Genomic DNA, 21,550 nt, shown 5'->3' with positions numbered 1-21,550 from the left:
CCGATCAATCAGTTATATGGCAGCTTTAGGATATAGTCGACCGATCCCGGCCGTTCCGACTTATGCCTTACTGCCTGCAAAGGAAAGAAGGGTGTATGCAAAGTTTTAACTCGATAGCTTTAAAACTGAGAGACTAGTTTGCGTAGAAACAAGCAGACGGACAGACGGTCAGACGGACAGACAGACATGGTTATATCGACTCAGGAGGTGATCCTGATCAAGAATATATATACTTTATTGGGTCGGAGATGTCTCCTTCACTGCGTTGCACACTTTTGACCAAAATTATAATACCCTCTGCAAGGGTATAACAAGAAAGGAAAGCTAACTTCGGGCAGCGCCGAAGCTTATATACCCTTGCAGTTGAGGTGCAGTCCGCTACTTGGCGCCACGCATCTTATATTATTAGATATATAACGGATCGTATATAGTCGGTCGATCCGTATGAAATTTAGTATATCGAGTTATTTTGCCCAAAGAGGCATCCATTGAAAATCCCATCCTTCTAACTTTAAAATCAACGAAGTTATGGCATTTCCGATCAATCAGTTATATGGCAGCTTTAGGATATAGTCGGCCGATCCCGGCCGTTCCGACTTATATACTGCCTGCAAAGGCAAGAAGGGTGTGTGCAAAGTTTCAACTCGATAGCTTAAAAACTGAGAGACTAGTTTGCGTAGAAACAGACAGACGGACAGACGGACATGCTTATATCGACTCAGGAGGTGATCCTGATTCAGAAGATATATACTTTGTTGGGTCGGAGATGTCTCCCTCACTGCGTTCCACACTTTTGACCAAAATTATAATACCCTCTGCAAGGGTATAACAAGAAAGGAAAGTTAACTTCGGGCAGAGCCGAAGTTTATATACCCTTGCAGTTGAGAAGCAGTCCGCTAGGTGGCGCCACGCATCTTATATTATTAGATATATAACGGATCGTATATAGTCGGTCGATCCTTATGAAATTTGGCATATCGAATTATTTTGCCCAAAGAGGCATCCATTGAAAATCCCATCCTTCTAGCTTTAAAAACAACGAAGTTATGGAATTTCCGATCAATCAGTTATATGGCAGCTTTAGGATATAGTCGACCGATCCCGGCCGTTCCGACTTATGCCTTACTGCCTGCAAAGGAAAGAAGGATGTATGCAAAGTTTTAACTCGATAGCTTTAAAACTGAGAGACTAGTTTGCGTAGAAACAAGCAGACGGACAGACGGTCAGACGGACAGACAGACATGGTTATATCGACTCAGGAGGTGATCCTGATCAAGAATATATATACTTTATTGGGTCGGAGATGTCTCCTTCACTGCGTTGCACACTTTTGACCAAAATTATAATACCCTCTGCAAGGGTATAACAAGAAAGGAAAGCTAACTTCGGGCAGCGCCGAAGCTTATATACCCTTGCAGTTGAGGTGCAGTCCGCTACTTGGCGCCACGCATCTTATATTATTAGATATATAACGGATCGTATATAGTCGGTCGATCCGTATGAAATTTAGTATATCGAGTTATTTTGCCCAAAGAGGCATCCATTGAAAATCCCATCCTTCTAACTTTAAAATCAACGAAGTTATGGCATTTCCGATCAATCAGTTATATGGCAGCTTTAGGATATAGTCAACCGATCCCGGCCGTTCCGACTTATGCCTTACTGCCTGCAAAGGAAAGAAGGGTGTGTGCAAAGTTTTAACTCGATAGCTTTAAAACTGAGAGACTAGTTTGCGTAAAAACAGACAGACGGACATGGTTATATCGACTCACTAGGTGATCCTGATCAAGAATATATATAGTTTATTGGGTCGGAGATGTCTCCTTCACTGCGTTGCACACTTTTGACCAAAATTATAATACCCTCTGCAAGGGTAAAACAAGAATGGAAAGCAAACTTCGGGTAGAGCCGAAGCTTATTTACCCTTGCAGTTGAGGTGCAGTCCGCTTGGTGGCGCTACGCATCTTATATTATTAGATATATAACGGATCGTATACAGTCGGTCGATCCTTATGAAATTTGGCACATCGAATTATTTTGCCCAAAGAGGCATCCATTGAAAATCCCATCCTTCTAACTTTAAGAACAACGAAGTTATGGCATTTCCGATCAATCAGTTATATGGCAGCTTTAGGATATAGTCGACCGATCCCTGCCGTTCCGACTTATATATTGCCTGCAAAGGAAAGAAGGGTGTGTGCAAAGTTTCAACGCGATAGCTTTAAAACTGAGAGACTAGTTTGCGTAGAAACAGACAGACGGTCAGACAGACATGGTTATATCGACTCAGGAGGTGATCCTGATCAAGAATATATAAACTTTATTGGGTCGGAGATGTCTCCTTCACTGAGTTGCACACTTTTGACCAAAATAATAATACCCTTTGCAAGGGTATAACAAGAAAGGAAAGCTAACTTCGGGTAGAGCCGAAGCTTATTTACCCTTGCAGTTGAGGTGCAGTCCGCTTGGTGGCGCCTCGCATCTTATATTATTAGATTTATGACGGATCGTATATAGTCGGCCGATCCTTATGAAATTTGGCATATCGAGTTATTTTGCCCAAAGAGGCATCCATTGAAAATTCCATCCTTCTAACTTTAAAAACAACGAAGTTATGGCATTTCCGATCAATCAGTTATATGGCAGCTTTAGGATATAGTCAACCGATCCCGGCAGTTCCGACTTATATACTGCCTGCAAAGGAAAGAAGGGTGTGTGGAAAGTTTCAACTCGATAGCTTTAAAACTGAGAGACTAGTTTGCGTAGAAACAGACAGACGGACAGACGGACATGGTTATATTGACTCAGGAGGTGATCCTGATCAAGAATATCACTGCGTTGCACACTTTTGACCAAAATTATAATATCCTCTGCAAGGGTAAAACAAGAATGAAAAGCAAACATCGGGTAGAACCGAAGCTTATTTACCCTTGCAGTTGAGGTGCAGTCCGCTTGGTGGCGTCTCGCATCTTATATTATTATATATATGACGGATCGTATATAGTCGGCCGATCCTTATGAAATTTGGCATATCGAGTTATTTTGCCCAAAGAGGCATCCATTGAAAATTCCATCCTTCTAACTTTAAAAACAACGAAGTTATGGCATTTCCGATCAATCAGTTATATGGCAGCTTTAGGATATAGTCAACCGATCCCGGCAGTTCCGACTTATATACTGCCTGCAAAGGAAAGAAGGGTGTGTGGAAAGTTTCAACTCGATAGCTTTAAAACTGAGAGACTAGTTTGCGTAGAAACAGACAGACGGACAGACGGACATGGTTATATTGACTCAGGAGGTGATCCTGATCAAGAATATCACTGCGTTGCACACTTTTGACCAAAATTATAATATCCTCTGCAAGGGTAAAACAAGAATGGAAAGCAAACATCGGGTAGAACCGAAGCTTATTTACCCTTGCAGTTGAGGTGCAGTCCGCTTGGTGGCGTCTCGCATCTTATATTATTATATATATGACGGATCGTATATAGTCGGCCGATCCTTATGAAATTTGGCATATCCAGTTATTTTGCCCAAAGAGGCATCCATTGAAAATCCCATCTTTCTAACTTTAAAAACAACGAAGTTATGGCATTTCCGATCAATCAGTTATATGGCAGCTTTAGGATATAGTCGACCGAACTGAGAGACTAGTTTGCGTAGAAACAGACAGACGGACCGACGGACATGGTTATATCGACTCACTAGGTGATCCTGATCAAGAATATATACACTTTATTGGGTCGAAGATGTCTCCTTCACTGCGTTCCACACTTTTGACCAAAATTATAATACCCTCTGCAAGGGTAAAACAAGAAAGGAAAGCTAACTTCGGGCAGAGCCGAAGCTTATATACCCTTGCAGTTGAGGTGCAGTCCGCTAGGTGGCGCCAAGCATCTTATATAATTAGATATATAACGGATCGTATATAGTCGGCCGATCCTTATGAAATTTGGCATATCGAATTATTTTGCCCAAAGAGGCATCCGTTGAAAATCCCATCCTTCTAACTTGAAAAACAACGAAGTTATGGAATTTCCGATTAATCAGTAATATGGCAGCTTTAGGATATAGTCGGCCGATCCCGGCCGTTCCGACTTATATACTGCCTGCAAAGGCAAGAAGGGTGTGTGCAAAGTTTCAACTCGATAGCTTAAAAACTGAGAGACTAGTTTGCGTAGAAACAGACAGACGGACAGACGGACATGCTTATATCGACTCAGGAGGTGATCCTGATTCAGAAGATATATACTTTGTTGGGTCGGAGATGTCTCCCTCACTGCGTTCCACACTTTTGACCAAAATTATAATACCCTCTGCAAGGGTATAACAAGAAAGGAAAGTTAACTTCGGGCAGAGCCGAAGTTTATATACCCTTGCAGTTGAGAAGCAGTCCGCTAGGTGGCGCCACGCATCTTATATTATTAGATATATAACGGATCGTATATAGTCGGTCGATCCTTATGAAATTTGGCATATCGAATTATTTTGCCCAAAGAGGCATCCATTGAAAATCCCATCCTTCTAGCTTTAAAAACAACGAAGTTATGGAATTTCCGATCAATCAGTTATATGGCAGCTTTAGGATATAGTCGACCGATCCCGGCCGTTCCGACTTATGCCTTACTGCCTGCAAAGGGAAGAAGGGTGTATGCAAAGTTTTAACTCGATAGCTTTAAAACTGAGAGACTAGTTTGCGTAGAAACAAGCAGACGGACATGGTTATATCGACTCACTAGGTGATACTGATCAAGAATATATATAGTTTATTGGGTCGGAGATGTCTCCTTCACTGCGTTGCACACTTTTGACCAAAATTATAATACCCTCTGCAAGGGTAAAACAAGAATGGAAAGCAAACTTCGGGTAGAGCCGAAGCTTATTTACCCTTGCAGTTGAGGTGCAGTCCGCTTGGTGGCGTCTCGCATCTTATATTATTATATATATGACGGATCGTATATAGTCGGCCGATCCTTATGAAATTTGGCATATCCAGTTATTTTGCCCAAAGAGGCATCCATTGAAAATCCCATCCTTCTAACTTTAAAAACAACGAAGTTATGGCATTTCCGATCAATCAGTTATATGGCAGCTTTAGGATATAGTCGACCGAACTGAGAGACTAGTTTGCGTAGAAACAGACAGACGGACAGACTGACATGGTTATATCGACTCACTAGGTGATCCTGATCAAGAATATATATACTTTATTGGGTCGGAGATGTCTCCTTCACTGCGTTCCACACTTTTGACCAAAATTATAATACCCTCTGCAAGGGTAAAACAAGAAAGGAAAGCTAACTTCGGGCAGAGCCGAAGCTTATATACCCTTGCAGTTGAGGTGCAGTCCGCTAGGTGGCGCCAAGCATCTTATATAATTAGATATATAACGGATCGTATACAGTCGGTCGATCCTTATGAAATTTGGCATATCGAGTTATTTCGCCCAAAGAGGCATCCATTGAAAATCCCATCCTTCTAACTTTAAAAACAACGAAGTTATGGCATTTCCGATCAATCAGTTATATGACAGCTTTAGGATATAGTCGACCGATCCCGGCCGTTCCGACTTATGCCTTACTGCCTGCAAAGGAAAGAAGGGTGTGTGCAAAGTTTTAACTCGATAGCTTTAAAACTGAGAGACTAGTTTGCGTAAAAACAGACAGACGGACATGGTTATATCGACTCACTAGGTGATCCTGATCAAGAATATATATAGTTTATTGGGTCGGAGATGTCTCCTTCACTGCGTTGCACACTTTTGACCAAAATTATAATACCCTTTGCAAGGGTATAACAAGAAAGGAAGCTAACTTCGGGTAGAGCCGAAGCTTATTTACCCTTGCAGTTGAGGTGCAGTCCGCTTGGTGGCGCCTCGCATCTTATATTATTAGATTTATGACGGATCGTATATAGTCGGCCGATCCTTATGAAATTTGGCATATCGAGTTATTTTGCCCAAAGAGGCATCCATTGAAAATTCCATCCTTCTAACTTTAAAAACAACGAAGTTATGGCATTTCCGATCAATCAGTTATATGGCAGCTTTAGGATATAGTCAACCGATCCCGGCAGTTCCGACTTATATACTGCCTGCAAAGGAAAGAAGGGTGTGTGGAAAGTTTCAACTCGATAGCTTTAAAACTGAGAGACTAGTTTGCGTAGAAACAGACAGACGGACAGACGGACATGGTTATATTGACTCAGGAGGTGATCCTGATCAAGAATATCACTGCGTTGCACACTTTTGACTAAAATTATAATATCCTCTGCAAGGGTAAAACAAGAATGGAAAGCAAACATCGGGTAGAGCCGAAGCTTATTTACCCTTGCAGTTGAGGTGCAGTCCGCTTGGTGGCGTCTCGCATCTTATATTATTATATATATGACGGATCGTATATAGTCGGCCGATCCTTATGAAATTTGGCATATCCAGTTATTTTGCCCAAAGAGGCATCCATTGAAAATCCCATCCTTCTAACTTTAAAAACAACGAAGTTATGGCATTTCCGATCAATCAGTTATATGGCAGCTTTAGGATATAGTCGACCGAACTGAGAGACTAGTTTGCGTAGAAACAGACAGACGGACAGACCGACATGGTTATATCGACTCACTAGGTGATCCTGATCAAGAATATATATACTTTATTGGGTCGGAGATGTCTCCTTCACTGCGTTCCACACTTTTGACCAAAATTATAATACCCTCTGCAAGGGTAAAACAAGAATGGAAAGCAAACTTCGGGTAGAGCCGAAGCTTATTTACCCTTGCAGTTGAGGTGCAGTCCGCTTGGTGGCGCTACGCATCTTATATTATTAGATATATAACGGATCGTATACAGTCGGTCGATCCTTATGAAATTTGGCACATCGAATTATTTTTCCCAAAGAGGCATCCATTGAAAATCCCATCCTTCTAACTTTAAGAACAACGAAGTTATGGAATTTCCGATCAATCAGTTATATGGCAGCTTTAGGATATAGTCGACCGATCCCTGCCGTTCCGACTTATATATTGCCTGCAAAGGAAAGAAGGGTGTGTGCAAAGTTTCAACGCGATAGCTTTAAAACTGAGAGAGTTTGCGTAGAAACAGACAGACGGTCAGACAGACATGGTTATATCGACTCAGGAGGTGATCCTGATCAAGAATATATAAACTTTATTGGGTCGGAGATGTCTCCTTCACTGAGTTGCACACTTTTGACCAAAATTATAATACCCTTTGCAAGGGTATAACAAGAAAGGAAGCTAACTTCGGGTAGAGCCGAAGCTTATTTACCCTTGCAGTTGAGGTGCAGTCCGCTTGGTGGCGCCTCGCATCTTATATAATTAGATTTATGACGGATCGTATATAGTCGGCCGATCCTTATGAAATTTGGCATATCGAGTTATTTTGCCCAAAGAGGCATCCATTGAAAATTCCATCCTTCTAACTTTAAAAACAACGAAGTTATGGCATTTCCGATCAATCAGTTATATGGCAGCTTTAGGATATAGTCAACCGATCCCGGCAGTTCCGACTTATATACTGCCTGCAAAGGAAAGAAGGGTGTGTGGAAAGTTTCAACTCGATAGCTTTAAAACTGAGAGACTAGTTTGCGTAGAAACAGACAGACGGACATGGTTATATTGACTCAGGAGGTGATCCTGATCAAGAATATCACTGCGTTGCACACTTTTGACCAAAATTATAATATCCTCTGCAAGGGTAAAACAAGAATGGAAAGCAAACATCGGGTAGAGCCGAAGCTTATTTACCCTTGCAGTTGAGGTGCAGTCCGCTTGGTGGCGTCTCGCATCTTATATTATTATATATATGACGGATCGTATATAGTCGGCCGATCCTTATGAAATTTGGCATATCCAGTTATTTTGCCCAAAGAGGCATCCATTGAAAATCCCATCCTTCTAACTTTAAAAACAACGAAGTTATGGCATTTCCGATCAATCAGTTATATGGCAGCTTTAGGATATAGTCGACCGAACTGAGAGACTAGTTTGCGTAGAAACAGACAGACGGACAGACGGACATGGTTATATCGACTCACTAGGTGATCCTGATCAAGAATATATATACTTTATTGGGTCGAAGATGTCTCCTTCACTGCGTTCCACACTTTTGACCAAAATTATAATACCCTCTGCAAGGGTAAAACAAGAAAGGAAAGCTAACTTCGGGCAGAGCCGAAGCTTATATACCCTTGCAGTTGAGGTGCAGTCCGCTAGGTGGCGCCAAGCATCTTATATAATTAGATATATAACGGATCGTATATAGTCGGCCAATCCTTATGAAATTTGGCATATCGAATTATTTTGCCCAAAGAGGCATCCGTTGAAAATCCCATCCTTCTAACTTGAAAAACAACGAAGTTATGGAATTTCCGATTAATCAGTAATATGGCAGCTTTAGGATATAGTCGGCCGATCCCGGCCGTTCCGACTTATATACTGCCTGCAAAGGCAAGAAGGGTGTGTGCAAAGTTTCAACTCGATAGCTTAAAAACTGAGAGACTAGTTTGCGTAGAAACAGACAGACGGACATGCTTATATCGACTCAGGAGGTGATCCTGATTCAGAAGATATATACTTTGTTGGGTCGGAGATGTCTCCCTCACTGCGTTTCACACTTTTGACCAAAATTATAATACCCTCTGCAAGGGTATAACAAGAAAGGAAAGTTAACTTCGGGCAGAGCCGAAGTTTATATACCCTTGCAGTTGAGAAGCAGTCCGCTAGGTGGCGCCACGCATCTTATATTATTAGATATATAACGGATCGTATATAGTCGGTCGATCCTTATGAAATTTTGGCATATCGAATTATTTTGCCCAAAGAGGCATCCATTGAAAATCCCATCCTTCTAGCTTTAAAAACAACGAAGTTATGGAATTTCCGATCAATCAGTTATATGGCAGCTTTAGGATATAGTCGACCGATCCCGGCCGTTCCGACTTATGCCTTACTGCCTGCAAAGGAAAGAAGGGTGTATGCAAAGTTTTAACTCGATAGCTTTAAAACTGAGAGACTAGTTTGCGTAGAAACAAGCAGACGGACAGACGGTCAGACGGACAGACAGACATGGTTATATCGACTCAGGAGGTGATCCTGATCAAGAATATATATACTTTATTGGGTCGGAGATGTCTCCTTCACTGCGTTGCACACTTTTGACCAAAATTATAATACCCTCTGCAAGGGTATAACAAGAAAGGAAAGCTAACTTCGGGCAGCGCCGAAGCTTATATACCCTTGCAGTTGAGGTGCAGTCCGCTACTTGGCGCCACGCATCTTATATTATTAGATATATAACGGATCGTATATAGTCAGTCGATCCGTATGAAATTTAGTATATCGAGTTATTTTGCCCAAAGAGGCATCCATTGAAAATCCCATCCTTCTAACTTTAAAATCAACGAAGTTATGGCATTTCCGATCAATCAGTTATATGGCAGCTTTAGGATATAGTCAACCGATCCCGGCAGTTCCGACTTATATACTGCAAAGGAAAGAAGGGTGTGTGGAAAGTTTCAACTCGATAGCTTTAAAACTGAGAGACTAGTTTGCGTAGAAACAGACAGACGGACAGACGGACATGGTTATATTGACTCAGGAGGTGATCCTGATCAAGAATATCACTGCGTTGCACACTTTTGACCAAAATTATAATATCCTCTGCAAGGGTAAAACAAGAATGGAAAGCAAACTTCGGGTAGAGCCGAAGCTTTTTTACCCTTGCAGTTGAGGTGCAGTCCGCTTGGTGGCGTCTCGCATCTTATATTATTATATATATGACGGATCGTATATAGTCGGCCGATCCTTATGAAATTTGGCATATCCAGTTATTTTGCCCAAAGAGGCATCCATTGAAAATCCTATCCTTCTAACTTTAAAAACAACGAAGTTATGGCATTTCCGATCAATCAGTTATATGGCAGCTTTAGGATATAGTCGACCGAACTGAGAGACTAGTTTGCGTAGAAACAGACAGACGGACAGACCGACATGGTTATATCGACTCACTAGGTGATCCTGATCAAGAATATATATACTTTATTGGGTCGGAGATGTCTCCTTCACTGCGTTCCACACTTTTGACCAAAATTATAATACCCTCTGCAAGGGTAAAACAAGAAAGGAAAGCTAACTTCGGGCAGAGCCGAAGCTTATATACCCTTGCAGTTGAGGTGCAGTCCGCTTGGTGGCGCCACGCATCTTATATTATTAGATATATAACGGATCGTATACAGTTGGTCGATCCTTATGAAATTTGGCATATCAAGTTATTTCGCCCAAAGAGGCATCCATTGAAAATCCCATCCTTCTAACTTTAAAAACAACGAAGTTATGGCATTTCCGATCAATCAGTTATATGACAGCTTTAGGATATAGTCGACCGATCCCGGCCGTTCCGACTTATGCCTTACTGCCTGCAAAGGAAAGAAGGGTGTGTGCAAAGTTTTAACTCGATAGCTTTAAAACTGAGAGACTAGTTTGCGTAAAAACAGACAGACGGACATGGTTATATCGACTCACTAGGTGATCCTGATCAAGAATATATATAGTTTATTGGGTCGGAGATGTCTCCTTCACTGCGTTGCACACTTTTGACCAAAATTATAATACCCTCTGCAAGGGTAAAACAAGAATGGAAAGCAAACTTCGGGTAGAGCCGAAGCTTATTTACCCTTGCAGTTGAGGTGCAGTCCGCTTGGTGGCGCTACGCATCTTATATTATTAGATATATAACGGATCGTATACAGTCGGTCGATCCTTATGAAATTTGGCACATCGAATTATTTTGCCCGAAGAGGCATCCATTGAAAATCCCATCCTTCTAACTTTAAGAACAACGAAGTTATGGCATTTCCGATCAATCAGTTATATGGCAGCTTTAGGATATAGTCGACCGATCCCTGCCGTTCCGACTTATATATTGCCTGCAAAGGAAAGAAGGGTGTGTGCAAAGTTTCAACGCGATAGCTTTAAAACTGAGAGACTAGTTTGCGTAGAAACAGACAGACGGTCAGACAGACATGGTTATGTCGACTCAGGAGGTGATCCTGATCAAGAATATATAAACTTTATTGGGTCGGAGATGTCTCCTTCACTGAGTTGCACACTTTTGACCAAAATTATAATACCCTTTGCAAGGGTATAACAAGAAAGGAAAGCTAACTTCGGGTAGAGCCGAAGCTTATTTACCCTTGCAGTTGAGGTGCAGTCCGCTTGGTGGCGCCTCGCATCTTATATTATTAGATTTATGACGGATCGTATATAGTCGGCCGATCCTTATGAAATTTGGCATATCGAGTTATTTTGCCCAAAGAGGCATTCCATCCTTCTAACTTGAAAAACAACGAAGTTATGGAATTTCCGATTAATCAGTTATATGGCAGCTTTAGGATATAGTCGGCCGATCCCGGCCGTTCCGACTTATATACTGCCTGCAAAGGCAAGAAGGGTGTGTGCAAAGTTTCAACTCGATAGCTTGAAAACTGAGAGACTAGTTTGCGTAGAAACAGACAGACGGTCAGACGGACATGGGTATATCGACTCAGGAGGTGATCCTGATCAAGAATATATATACTTTATTGGGTCGGAGATGTCTCCTTCACTCCGTTGCACACTTTTGACCAAATTATAATACCCTCTGCAAGGGTAAAACAAGAAAGGAAAGCTAACTTCGGGCAGAGCCGAAGCTTATATACCCTTGCAGTTGAGGTGCAGTCCGCTAGGTGGCGCCAAGCATCTTATATAATTAGATATATAACGGATCGTATATAGTCGGCCGATCCTTATGAAATTCGGCATATCGAATTATTTTGCCCAAAGAGGCATCCATTGAAAATCCCATCCTTCTAACTTTAAAAACAACGAAGTTATGGCATTTCCGATCAATCAGTTATATGGCAGCTTTAGGATATAGTCGACCGATCCCGGCAGTTCCGACTTATATACTGCCTGCAAAGGAAAGAAGGGTGTGTGGAAAGTTTTAACTCGATAGCTTTAAAACTGAGAGACTAGTTTGCGTAGAAACAGACAGACGGAAAGACAGACATGGTTATATCGACTCAGGAGGTGATCCTGATCAAGAATATATATACTTTATTGGGTCGGAGATGTCTCCTTCACTGCGTTGCACCCTTTTGACCAAAATTATAATACCCTCTGCAAGGGTAAAACAAGAATGGAAAGCAAACTTCGGGTAGAGCCGAAGCTTATTTACCCTTGCAGTTGAGGTGCAGTCCGCTTGGTGGCGCCTCGCATCTTATATTATTAGATATATGACGGATCGTATATAGTCGGCCGATCCTTATGAAATTTGGCATATCGAGTTATTTTGCCCAAAGAGGCATCCATTGAAAATCCCATCCTTCTAACTTTAAAAACAACGAAGCTATGGCATTTCCGATCAATCAGTTATATGGCAGCTTTAGGATATAGACGGCCGATCCCGGCCGTTCCGACTTATATACTGCTTGCAAAGGCAAGAAGGGTGTGTGCAAAGTTTCAACTCGATAGCTTGAAAACTGAGAGACTAGTTTGCGTAGAAACAGACAGACGGTCAGACGGACAGACAGACATGGTTATATCGACTCAGGAGGTGATCCTGATCAAGAATATATAAACTTTATTGGGTCGGAGATGTCTCCTTCACTGCGTTGCACACTTTTGACCAAAATTATAATACCCTTTGCAAGGGTATAACAAGAAAGGAAAGCTAACTTCGGGTAGAGCCGAAACTTATTTACCCTTGCAGTTGAGGTGCAGTCCGCTTGGTGGCGCCTCGCATCTTATATTATTAGATTTATGACGGATCGTATATAGTCGGCCGATCCTTATGAAATTCGGCATATCGAATTACTTTGCCCAAAGAGGCATCCATTGAAAATCCCATCCTTCTAACTTGAAAAACAACGAAGTAATGGAATTTCCGATTAATCAGTTATATGGCAGCTTTAGGATATAGTCGGCCGATCCCGGCCGTTCCGGCTTATATACTGCCTGCAAAGGCAAGAAGGGTGTGTGCAAAGTTTCAACTCGATAGCTTTAAAACTGAGAGACTAGTTTGCGTAGATACAGACAGACGGACAGACGGACATGGTTATATCGACTCACTAGGTGATCCTGATCAAGAATATATAAACTTTATTGGGTCGGAGATGTCTCCTTCACTGCGTTGCACACTTTTGACCAAAATTATAATACCCTCTGCAAGGGTAAAACAAGAAAGGAAAGCTAACTTCGGGCAGAGACGAAGCTTATATACCCTTGCAGTTGAGGTGCAGTCCGCTAGGTGGCGCCAAGCATCTTATATAATTAGATATATAACAGATCGTATATAGTCGGTCGATCCTTATGAAATTTGGCATATCGAATTATTTTGCCCAAAGAGGCATCCATTGAAAATCCCATCCTTCTAACTTTAAAAACAACGAAGTTATGGCATTTCCGATCAATCAGTTATATGGCAGCTTTAGGATATAGTCGACCGATCCCGGCAGTTCCGACTTATATACTGCCTGCAAAGGAAAGAAGGGTGTGTGGAAAGTTTCAACTCGATAGCTTTAAAACTGAGAGACTAGTTTTCGTAGAAACAGACAGACGGAAAGACGGACATGGTTATATCGACTCAGGAGGTGATCCTGATCAAGAATATATATACTTTATTGGGTCGGAGATGTCTCCCTCACTGCGTTCCACACTTTTGACCAAAATTATAATACCCTCTGCAAGGGTATAACAAGAAAGGAAAGTTAACTTCGGGCAGAGCCGAAGTTTATATACCCTTGCAGTTGAGAAGCAGTCCGCTTGGTGGCGCCTCGCATCTTATATTATTAGATATATGACGGATCGTATATAGTCGGCCGATCCTTATGAAATTTGGCATATCGAGTTATTTTGCCCAAAGAGGCATCCATTGAAAATCCCATCCTTCTAACTTTAAAAACAACGAAGCTATGGCATTTCCGATCAATCAGTTATATGGCAGCTTTAGGATATAGACGGCCGATCCCGGCCGTTCCGACTTATATACTGCTTGCAAAGGCAAGAAGGGTGTGTGCAAAGTTTCAACTCGATAGCTTGAAAACTGAGAGACTAGTTTGCGTAGAAACAGACAGACGGTCAGACGGACAGACAGACATGGTTATATCGACTCAGGAGGTGATCCTGATCAAGAATATATAAACTTTATTGGGTCGGAGATGTCTCCTTCACTGCGTTGCACACTTTTGACCAAAATTATAATACCCTTTGCAAGGGTATAACAAGAAAGGAAAGCTAACTTCGGGTAGAGCCGAAACTTATTTACCCTTGCAGTTGAGGTGCAGTCCGCTTGGTGGCGCCTCGCATCTTATATTATTAGATTTATGACGGATCGTATATAGTCGGCCGATCCTTATGAAATTTGGCATATCGAGTTATTTGCCCAAAGAGGCTGATCCCCAACCGTTAAGACGAATAAGTAGTGGACTGTAGAGTTATATGTTCTTGTCAGTATCGCTGTCTAATTGGTACTAAGAAAATTTACATTTGTGGAACTTAACGATAGGTGTGTGTGTGCATACATGTTGTGGATTGTAAAGCTAGTTGGTATAGAAAATATAAAGATGACAATATGGGATAACTTATAAACTATGTATCGATAGTCCATTCCTAAACATCCCGGGCCACCCTGAAACACGGTTTCTGAACTGAGTAGTTTCGCAATTTTCGTTATTGGCCGGGTTTTGAGCCGGATGATCCTGACTGCTTGAACCATATTGTCCTTTCCTTGGAAAGAGCCGATCACCTTCGCTAGATGCCATAATGCTGGTGGTGTGTTGAACTCCTTGACGAGCGCAACGCTGCCGATCGAAATGTTAGGGGTTGTCGTGGTCCACTTAGGACGCTGCTGATGCTTCGCCTCTGCTGACAACCGCAAAGGTTGGATTCGTCCACCTACTCTTAGCAGGTTGTCCTTGTCGATGATTGGTGAGATCTTGACCAATTGAGATTGGTTCCCTAGAGCCTTGTTTGCGCGTAGTAATTGGATCTCCTGTTGAAAACCAGCTTGAGCGTGTTGCAGCCATCGGATCCTTGCTGCCTTGATCTCATCGAATGTTAGAGAATTCGATATTTGTTTCGAAGATGGGTGCTTCATGCGATGAATGAAGCGCAAAACGTAAGCAAGTGTGTGTATAAGCTTCAGCCAAGATGAGTTGCGATTGAGAAGCTTATCCCATGGGTTGTCCGTCGTGACATTCGTCTGCGCAGCTAGGCAGGTAGTTTTGACTTCGTCTTGTATGCGTTTGTCTGAAAGAGAAGTACAATTATGAGTATTGTTCAACCTTTCCAAGAATTGTTCCTTGTCCCTCGGCCATGAAGGACCCTTCCACCATAATTGGAAGTCAATGAGCTCGGATACTCCCAAGCCACGGGATGCGCAATCCGCTGGGTTCGATTTTGAGTCTACATGCCGCCATGCATGCTTCGGGATGGTTTCGAGGATTTCTGAAGTGCGGTTCCCAACAAACGTATTGAGTTGGGCTGGTAAATACGATAACCATGACAGGACTATCGTCGAATCACTCCATGCGTAGATCGTTACGTCGTTGTTCATTAGTCCAGCTTTTATGGATTGCAGAAGTTGACTCAATAGAAGTGCGCCACATAGTTCCAGGCGCGGCAAAGACTGCTGCTTCAAAGGTGCCACTCTTGTTTTTGCAGCAAGTATGGCGACCGAAATGGTTCCATCGTCGTTGACCACTCGGCTGTATACCACTGCTGAGTACGCCTTGGTGGACGCATCTGAAAATCCGTGCAATTCGATTCTCTGTTTGTCGCTTTTAACTAAGCGCGGTATCTGGAGCTTGTGAAGGTTGTCCAGATCAGCTCGCCATTTGAGCCAGTTGTTTGCTAGTTTGCTCGGTAGTTCGTCGTCCCAATTCAAATTCAACAGCCAGAGTATTTGAAATAGTATTTTGAATTGAACTACGATTGGTGCTAATAGACAGAGAGGGTCGAATATACGTGAGACATCCGACAACACTTGCCTCTTGGTGCAGCGAGGGTCTTTCGATAGGTTTACATTGCACGACAATGTGTCCTCTCCAGGGTGCCAATGCAGCCCTAGCACTTTGACTGGTGATTGTGAGGAATCCGTGTTATCCTCCGATTTGATGCGTTTGGTATTCGATACCCATTTCCCGAGCTCTAGGTTAGCACAGGACATCAGTTGGACCAGTTCGTCCCTGTTGCGTAGCAGCTCATCCTCACTATTTGCTCCAGTGAGAACGTCGTCGACATAGAAGTCCTCCAACACGATTTTTGCTGCGTTCGGAAACTCGTGCTTATGGTCAGCAGCTAGTTGCTCTAGCACTCTGACTGCTACAAATGGTGCGCATGATGTTCCATACGTCACCGTGCATAGTTGGAAGTGCTTGATAGGATCTGAGGGATCCTCTCTCCATACGATTCTTTGATAGTCTCTATGTTTTTCGCTCCCCCATATTTGACGGAACATCTTGACTATGTCCGCTGAAAAGACGTATTTGTACATACGGAATCGCAAGCACACAGCAAATAGGTCTCGCTGAATACTCGGTCCGATCGAGAGCGTGTCGTTTAATGCCATGCCTTTGGCGTCTTGATATGAGCCGTCGAAAACCACTCTAAGTTTCCGACCCAATACGGGATGATGTGGCAAGTAGAAATTCCTACCCTTGGGAATTTCGCTCGGTGAGATTTCTCGCATATGTCCTAGCTCCTGGTATTCCCTCATGAACTTCACGTAGTCGTTACGTAATTGATGATTTTGTGCCAAACGTCGTTCAACTGATTTGAACCTCTGCAGCGCTCCTTGAAGTGTATCTGCGAATTGTGTTTCGGATACTTTAAAAGGAAGTTCCACGATGTACTTGCCTTGTTTGTCTCGAGTGTGTGTTGCAAGAAAGTGTTTCTCCACCTCCTCGTCTTCAGGTTGAACTTCTGCTTTGCGTTGTATGCTTTCCAGTTCCCAGAACCTTCTGAGATAAGCATCGATGTCTATTGTTGTTGTAAATGCCGTAGCGCTGCATGCGCGTGATGAAAGCAGTGATGTAATTACCCATCCGAAAATTGATGATATAGCAATGAGCTTTCCTTTGTCGTCGTAGATTTTTCTTCCAGTTATAACACTCCAAACGTGTTCGCTGCCCAAAAGAATGTCAATTGGAGCATTTGTGCTAAATTGTGAATCTGCCAATTGCAGATCGTTGAAAACTCGAAGTGCAGACGCGTCGATGGCCTGCCTTTCCAATGATGACGTAATTTTTCCAAGCACATGAGCCTGGACTACCAGCTGATCTTGCGAAATACGGGACTGGATGCTTATAGTGATGCATCCCCTTGTAGTGTCTGCTTTGATTGATGAAATTCCCGTAACCAGTATGCGTGATGGCGTACGAGCCAAACCAAGTGTTTGTATACAGCGTTCAGATATGTACGACAATTCTGAACCCGTGTCCAATAGGAGTCGGCATGCTACCAAATCTCCATTTGCGTTGCGAACGTTTACCATGGCTGTAGGCAAGGTGCTCCTGTTCCATCCAGTTGATTGTTGTGAATTTGCACTGCCTTGTGCACATACAATTGCTGCAGAACCTTCTGCTTGTGCGATGTGACTCGTAGTCGCCGTTGAGATGTGTGCGCTAGGATCCTCCTGATCCTCACCAGTTTGAGAGATTGTTCCAATAGCCTGTTGCGTGCGTTGCAGGTGCAACAGTGAGTGATGCTGACCTTTACATTGTCTGCACTTGAACGTAGATTTGCATTTTCTGACCCCATGACCAGGATTCAGACAATTGTAACATAGAGCGTTTTCCTTGGCAAACGAAAACCTCTGTCCTGCTGACATATCCAAGAAACCACGCACTATTTCATTGGCGCCGTCTGACACCTTCCGTAATGTTGTTGTATCCGACCTGGTTGTTGTTGGCAGCTTCATAAACTGCTCCAATAGTGAATTCACGATATGCCGTGGACGATTATATCTTTCATTAAGTCGCTCCCACGCAGTGTTGTAAGCTGAATCCGTAATAGCCAAATGTCGTACCAGATTCGCAGCCTCGTCGATCAGAAGAGATTTCAAATGATGAAATTTGTGCGTATTTGTCAAATTCGCCTTGTTGTGAATTGTGCTCTCATATATGTCTTTGAAAGCTGGCCACTCTGAATAATTGCCAGCGAACCGTTTAATTTGAATTTTAGGCAATTCGCTTTGAGCTGATGCCACTACCATTTGAGCACTACCTGAATTCGCCGCGTAGGCGTCTCCTCCTTCAGGTCTCGACATGTTTGCAGTGGCTCGATTTGCCGCCAACTGCTCGAAGAGTTGTTGTTGTTGTTGTAGCAAACTTATTATTGCGTCGTTGTTTTGCAGCACGCCACTGCCGTTTTCACTGTTCCTAATTGATGGACTAGGTCTTGTACCTACCATCGCCGAAAGTAATGCATCTGCCCTTAGATATTTTTCCTCGTAGAATATGTTGTCATGCTCCGGATCCACATAGCCATCTACTTCGTCTAGCATAGCTATTTCATCACCAAATCTTGTGAATTCTTTCCATGTTGTGTCGAGATGCTTCAGCCGCGAAGACACCTCTGCCCGTGTGGCATTCGAATGTTGCGCGTCCTCAGACCAAGCCAAGCTCCGTGTGATATTGGCCTTGAGTCTGGCGCGCCCTTTTGTCAATGCTTTTAATTGCTCCATGCCGAGAAACAATTACAAATGAGAACCAATGCACAGAAAACTACAAAACAAATCCGGCTCGAAGGACCAAACAATGATCCCCAACCGGTACGACGAATGAGTAGTGGACTGTAGAGTTATATGTTCTTGTCAGTTTCGCTGTCTAATTGGTACTAAGAAAATTTACATTTGTGGAACTTAACGATAGGTGTGTGTGTGCATACATGTTGTGGATTGTAAAGCTAGTTGGTATAGAAAATATAAAGATGACAATATGGGATAACTTATAAACTATGTATCGATAGTCCATTCCTAAACAGAGGCATCCATTGAAAATTCCATCCTTCTAACTTGAAAAACAACGAAGTTATGGAATTTCCGATTAATCAGTTATATGGCAGCTTTAGGATATAGTCGGCCGATCCCGGCCGTTCCGACTTATATACTGCCTGCAAAGGCAAGAAGGGTGTGTGCAAAGTTTCAACTCGATAGCTTGAAAACTAAGAGAATAGTTTGCGTAGAAACAGACAGACGGTCAGACGGACATGGTTATATCGACTCAGGAGGTGATCCTGATCAAGAATATATATACTTTATTGGGTCGGAGATGTCTCCTTCACTGCGTTGCACACTTTTGACCAAATTATAATAGCCTCTGCAAGGGTAAAACAAGAAAGGAAAGCTAACTTCGGGCAGAGCCGAAGCTTATATACCCTTGCAGTTGAGGTGCAGTCCGCTAGGTGGCGCCAAGCATCTTATATAATTAGATATATAACGGATCGTATATAGTCGGCCGATCCTTATGAAATTCGGCATATCGAATTACTTTGCCCAAAGAGGCATCCATTGAAAATCCCATCCTTCTAACTTGAAAAACAACGAAGTAATGGAATTTCCGATTAATCAGTTATATGGCAGCTTTAGGATATAGTCTGCCGATCCCGGCCGTTCCGGCTTATATACTGCCTGCAAAGGCAAGAAGGGTGTGTGCAAAGTTTCAACTCGATAGCTTTAAAACTGAGAGACTAGTTTGGGTAGAAACAGACAGACGGACAGACGGACATGGTTATATCGACTCAGGAGGTGATCCTGATTAAAAATATATATACTTTATTGGGTCGGAGATGTCTCCTTCACTGCGTTGCACACTTTTGACCAAAATTATAATACCCTCTGCAAGGGTAGAATAAATAAAATAAAGAAAATTGAAACGAAATAATCCAAGTATGAATACACAAAGAGACATAAACAAAACTTATGAAATGGACCCATATATCAATATAAGAGTCCAGCAAATAGTATCAACAACCCTTGTAAGTGTGTACGAGTTACCATTTGTCACCATTGTTTCACTGCACCGCAACCCAAAAAAGAATAGAATTAACAACAATTCCGGGTGTGCAAGTGAAATCAAGAGTAGATGAGCATCCAATTTTAGGTATACCGATTGTTATAATGGTTTCTAAGAAATACTCCATACCCATTATCGAAAGAACTATCAAGCATTAAAGCAGAATTTGACAAATCACAAAAGCCACTAACACAAAATAGACCGAAATAGAAAACAACGGTTAAGAAACACATAGAAATATTAGTTAAATGCTTTAATGAAGCTAGAATATTAATATATGAACACATGAAAAGTTAAATTCAGATCATTGGTCTCGAGTATGGTGGAACCGTGGTGGAAACAACCGCGGCGGAAATAGCCGTGGGGGAAACAACAATAGTAACGGCAATAATAACAATTACCAAAATAACAAAATTAGGATAGCCCAAACGAATTCGGAAAACTCCCAAACACCTTTAGATACACGACAGTAAAAAACAACAAAATTCACACTATAAATCTGAGTCAAAGAACATTCGTCAGTTTTATTGGTCTCGAGTATCAAAGTTTTTGATCAGACTAATATCTAATCTAACATCTATTAAAGAAACGTTCAAGCTTGATATTTCAATACCAACTATTCTCAATACTATAACAATTGAAGCTGGTTGCGAACCGGAATCAAAAGAAGTTATTGACCATCAAGAAATAGAAGAAAGAGATATTAACAACCTCACGATTCCGGCAGTCCTTATTAAATCTGAATCATCAGACCAGGACTTGACCGACTCTGAATTTAACGACAGCATTGTAGAATTAAAACCAACCACAATGGTTGATGAGAGCATTGCCCAAAGGGCATACATGAAAGAAATATCAAATGCTATCCCTGAACTTAACGGGCAAAGGATACACCTTCAAAGATTCATAACAGCTTTGAAATTAGTTAACCTAACGAAAGGCACATTCGAGAGTTTGGCTGTAGAAGTAATTAAATCCAAAATAATTGGATCAACTTTATTCCGAGTCCAAAAAGAAACCACGATTGAAGGAATAATCAGAAAACTGCAAGACACTATAGTCGGAGAAACATCTGACATAATTAAAGCCAAAATACCGAAAACAACCCAAAAGGGTAAAACAGCAGAAAAATTCACGACAGAAATAGATAGCTTATGAAAACTCCTAGACGCTTCGTACATTGACGAAGGCCGAACGCGCTGACAAATTCATTACCAAGGAGGCCATCACCACAATAGTTAAAAACTGTGAGCATGGCCGCCTCAAAACAATATTGGAAGCAGGCAGTTTCGTAACTATGAATGAAGCCGTCACAAAGTACTTACAATGCAGTACTCAAATGGCATTTAATGCCAATTTAATATTATACAGCCAACAAGGAAATAATTATCGCGGTAATAATTTCAGAAACAATTATCGCGGTAGAGGTAATAATCGAGTTAATTATAATAATACCAGATATTACCAAAATAACGGTTATAATC

General features: G+C 42.1%; 1 protein-coding gene across 1 annotated transcript in view; it reads right to left on the bottom strand.

Moving 5' to 3' along the window:
- LOC123258307 overlaps positions 1-18,736 on the bottom strand; it is a 29,392-nt gene extending 10,656 nt beyond the window's left edge. Inside the window, exons 1-2 of the mRNA XM_044718178.1 lie at positions 18,461-18,736; positions 14,680-17,974 (exon numbers count right to left, since the gene is read on the bottom strand). Coding sequence (XP_044574113.1) covers positions 14,680-17,974; positions 18,461-18,736 — 3,571 coding nt within the window. The remainder of the gene's footprint in view (positions 1-14,679; positions 17,975-18,460) is intronic.
- Positions 18,737-21,550: the final 2,814 nt, after the last annotated feature.

This window comes from Drosophila ananassae, unplaced genomic scaffold, assembly GCF_017639315.1.
Source record: "Drosophila ananassae strain 14024-0371.13 unplaced genomic scaffold, ASM1763931v2 tig00000129, whole genome shotgun sequence".
Taxonomy (NCBI): Eukaryota; Metazoa; Arthropoda; class Insecta; order Diptera; family Drosophilidae; genus Drosophila; species Drosophila ananassae.
The sequence above is the reverse complement of the archived record's forward strand: the minus strand, read 5'-3'. Positions and strand labels throughout refer to the sequence as shown.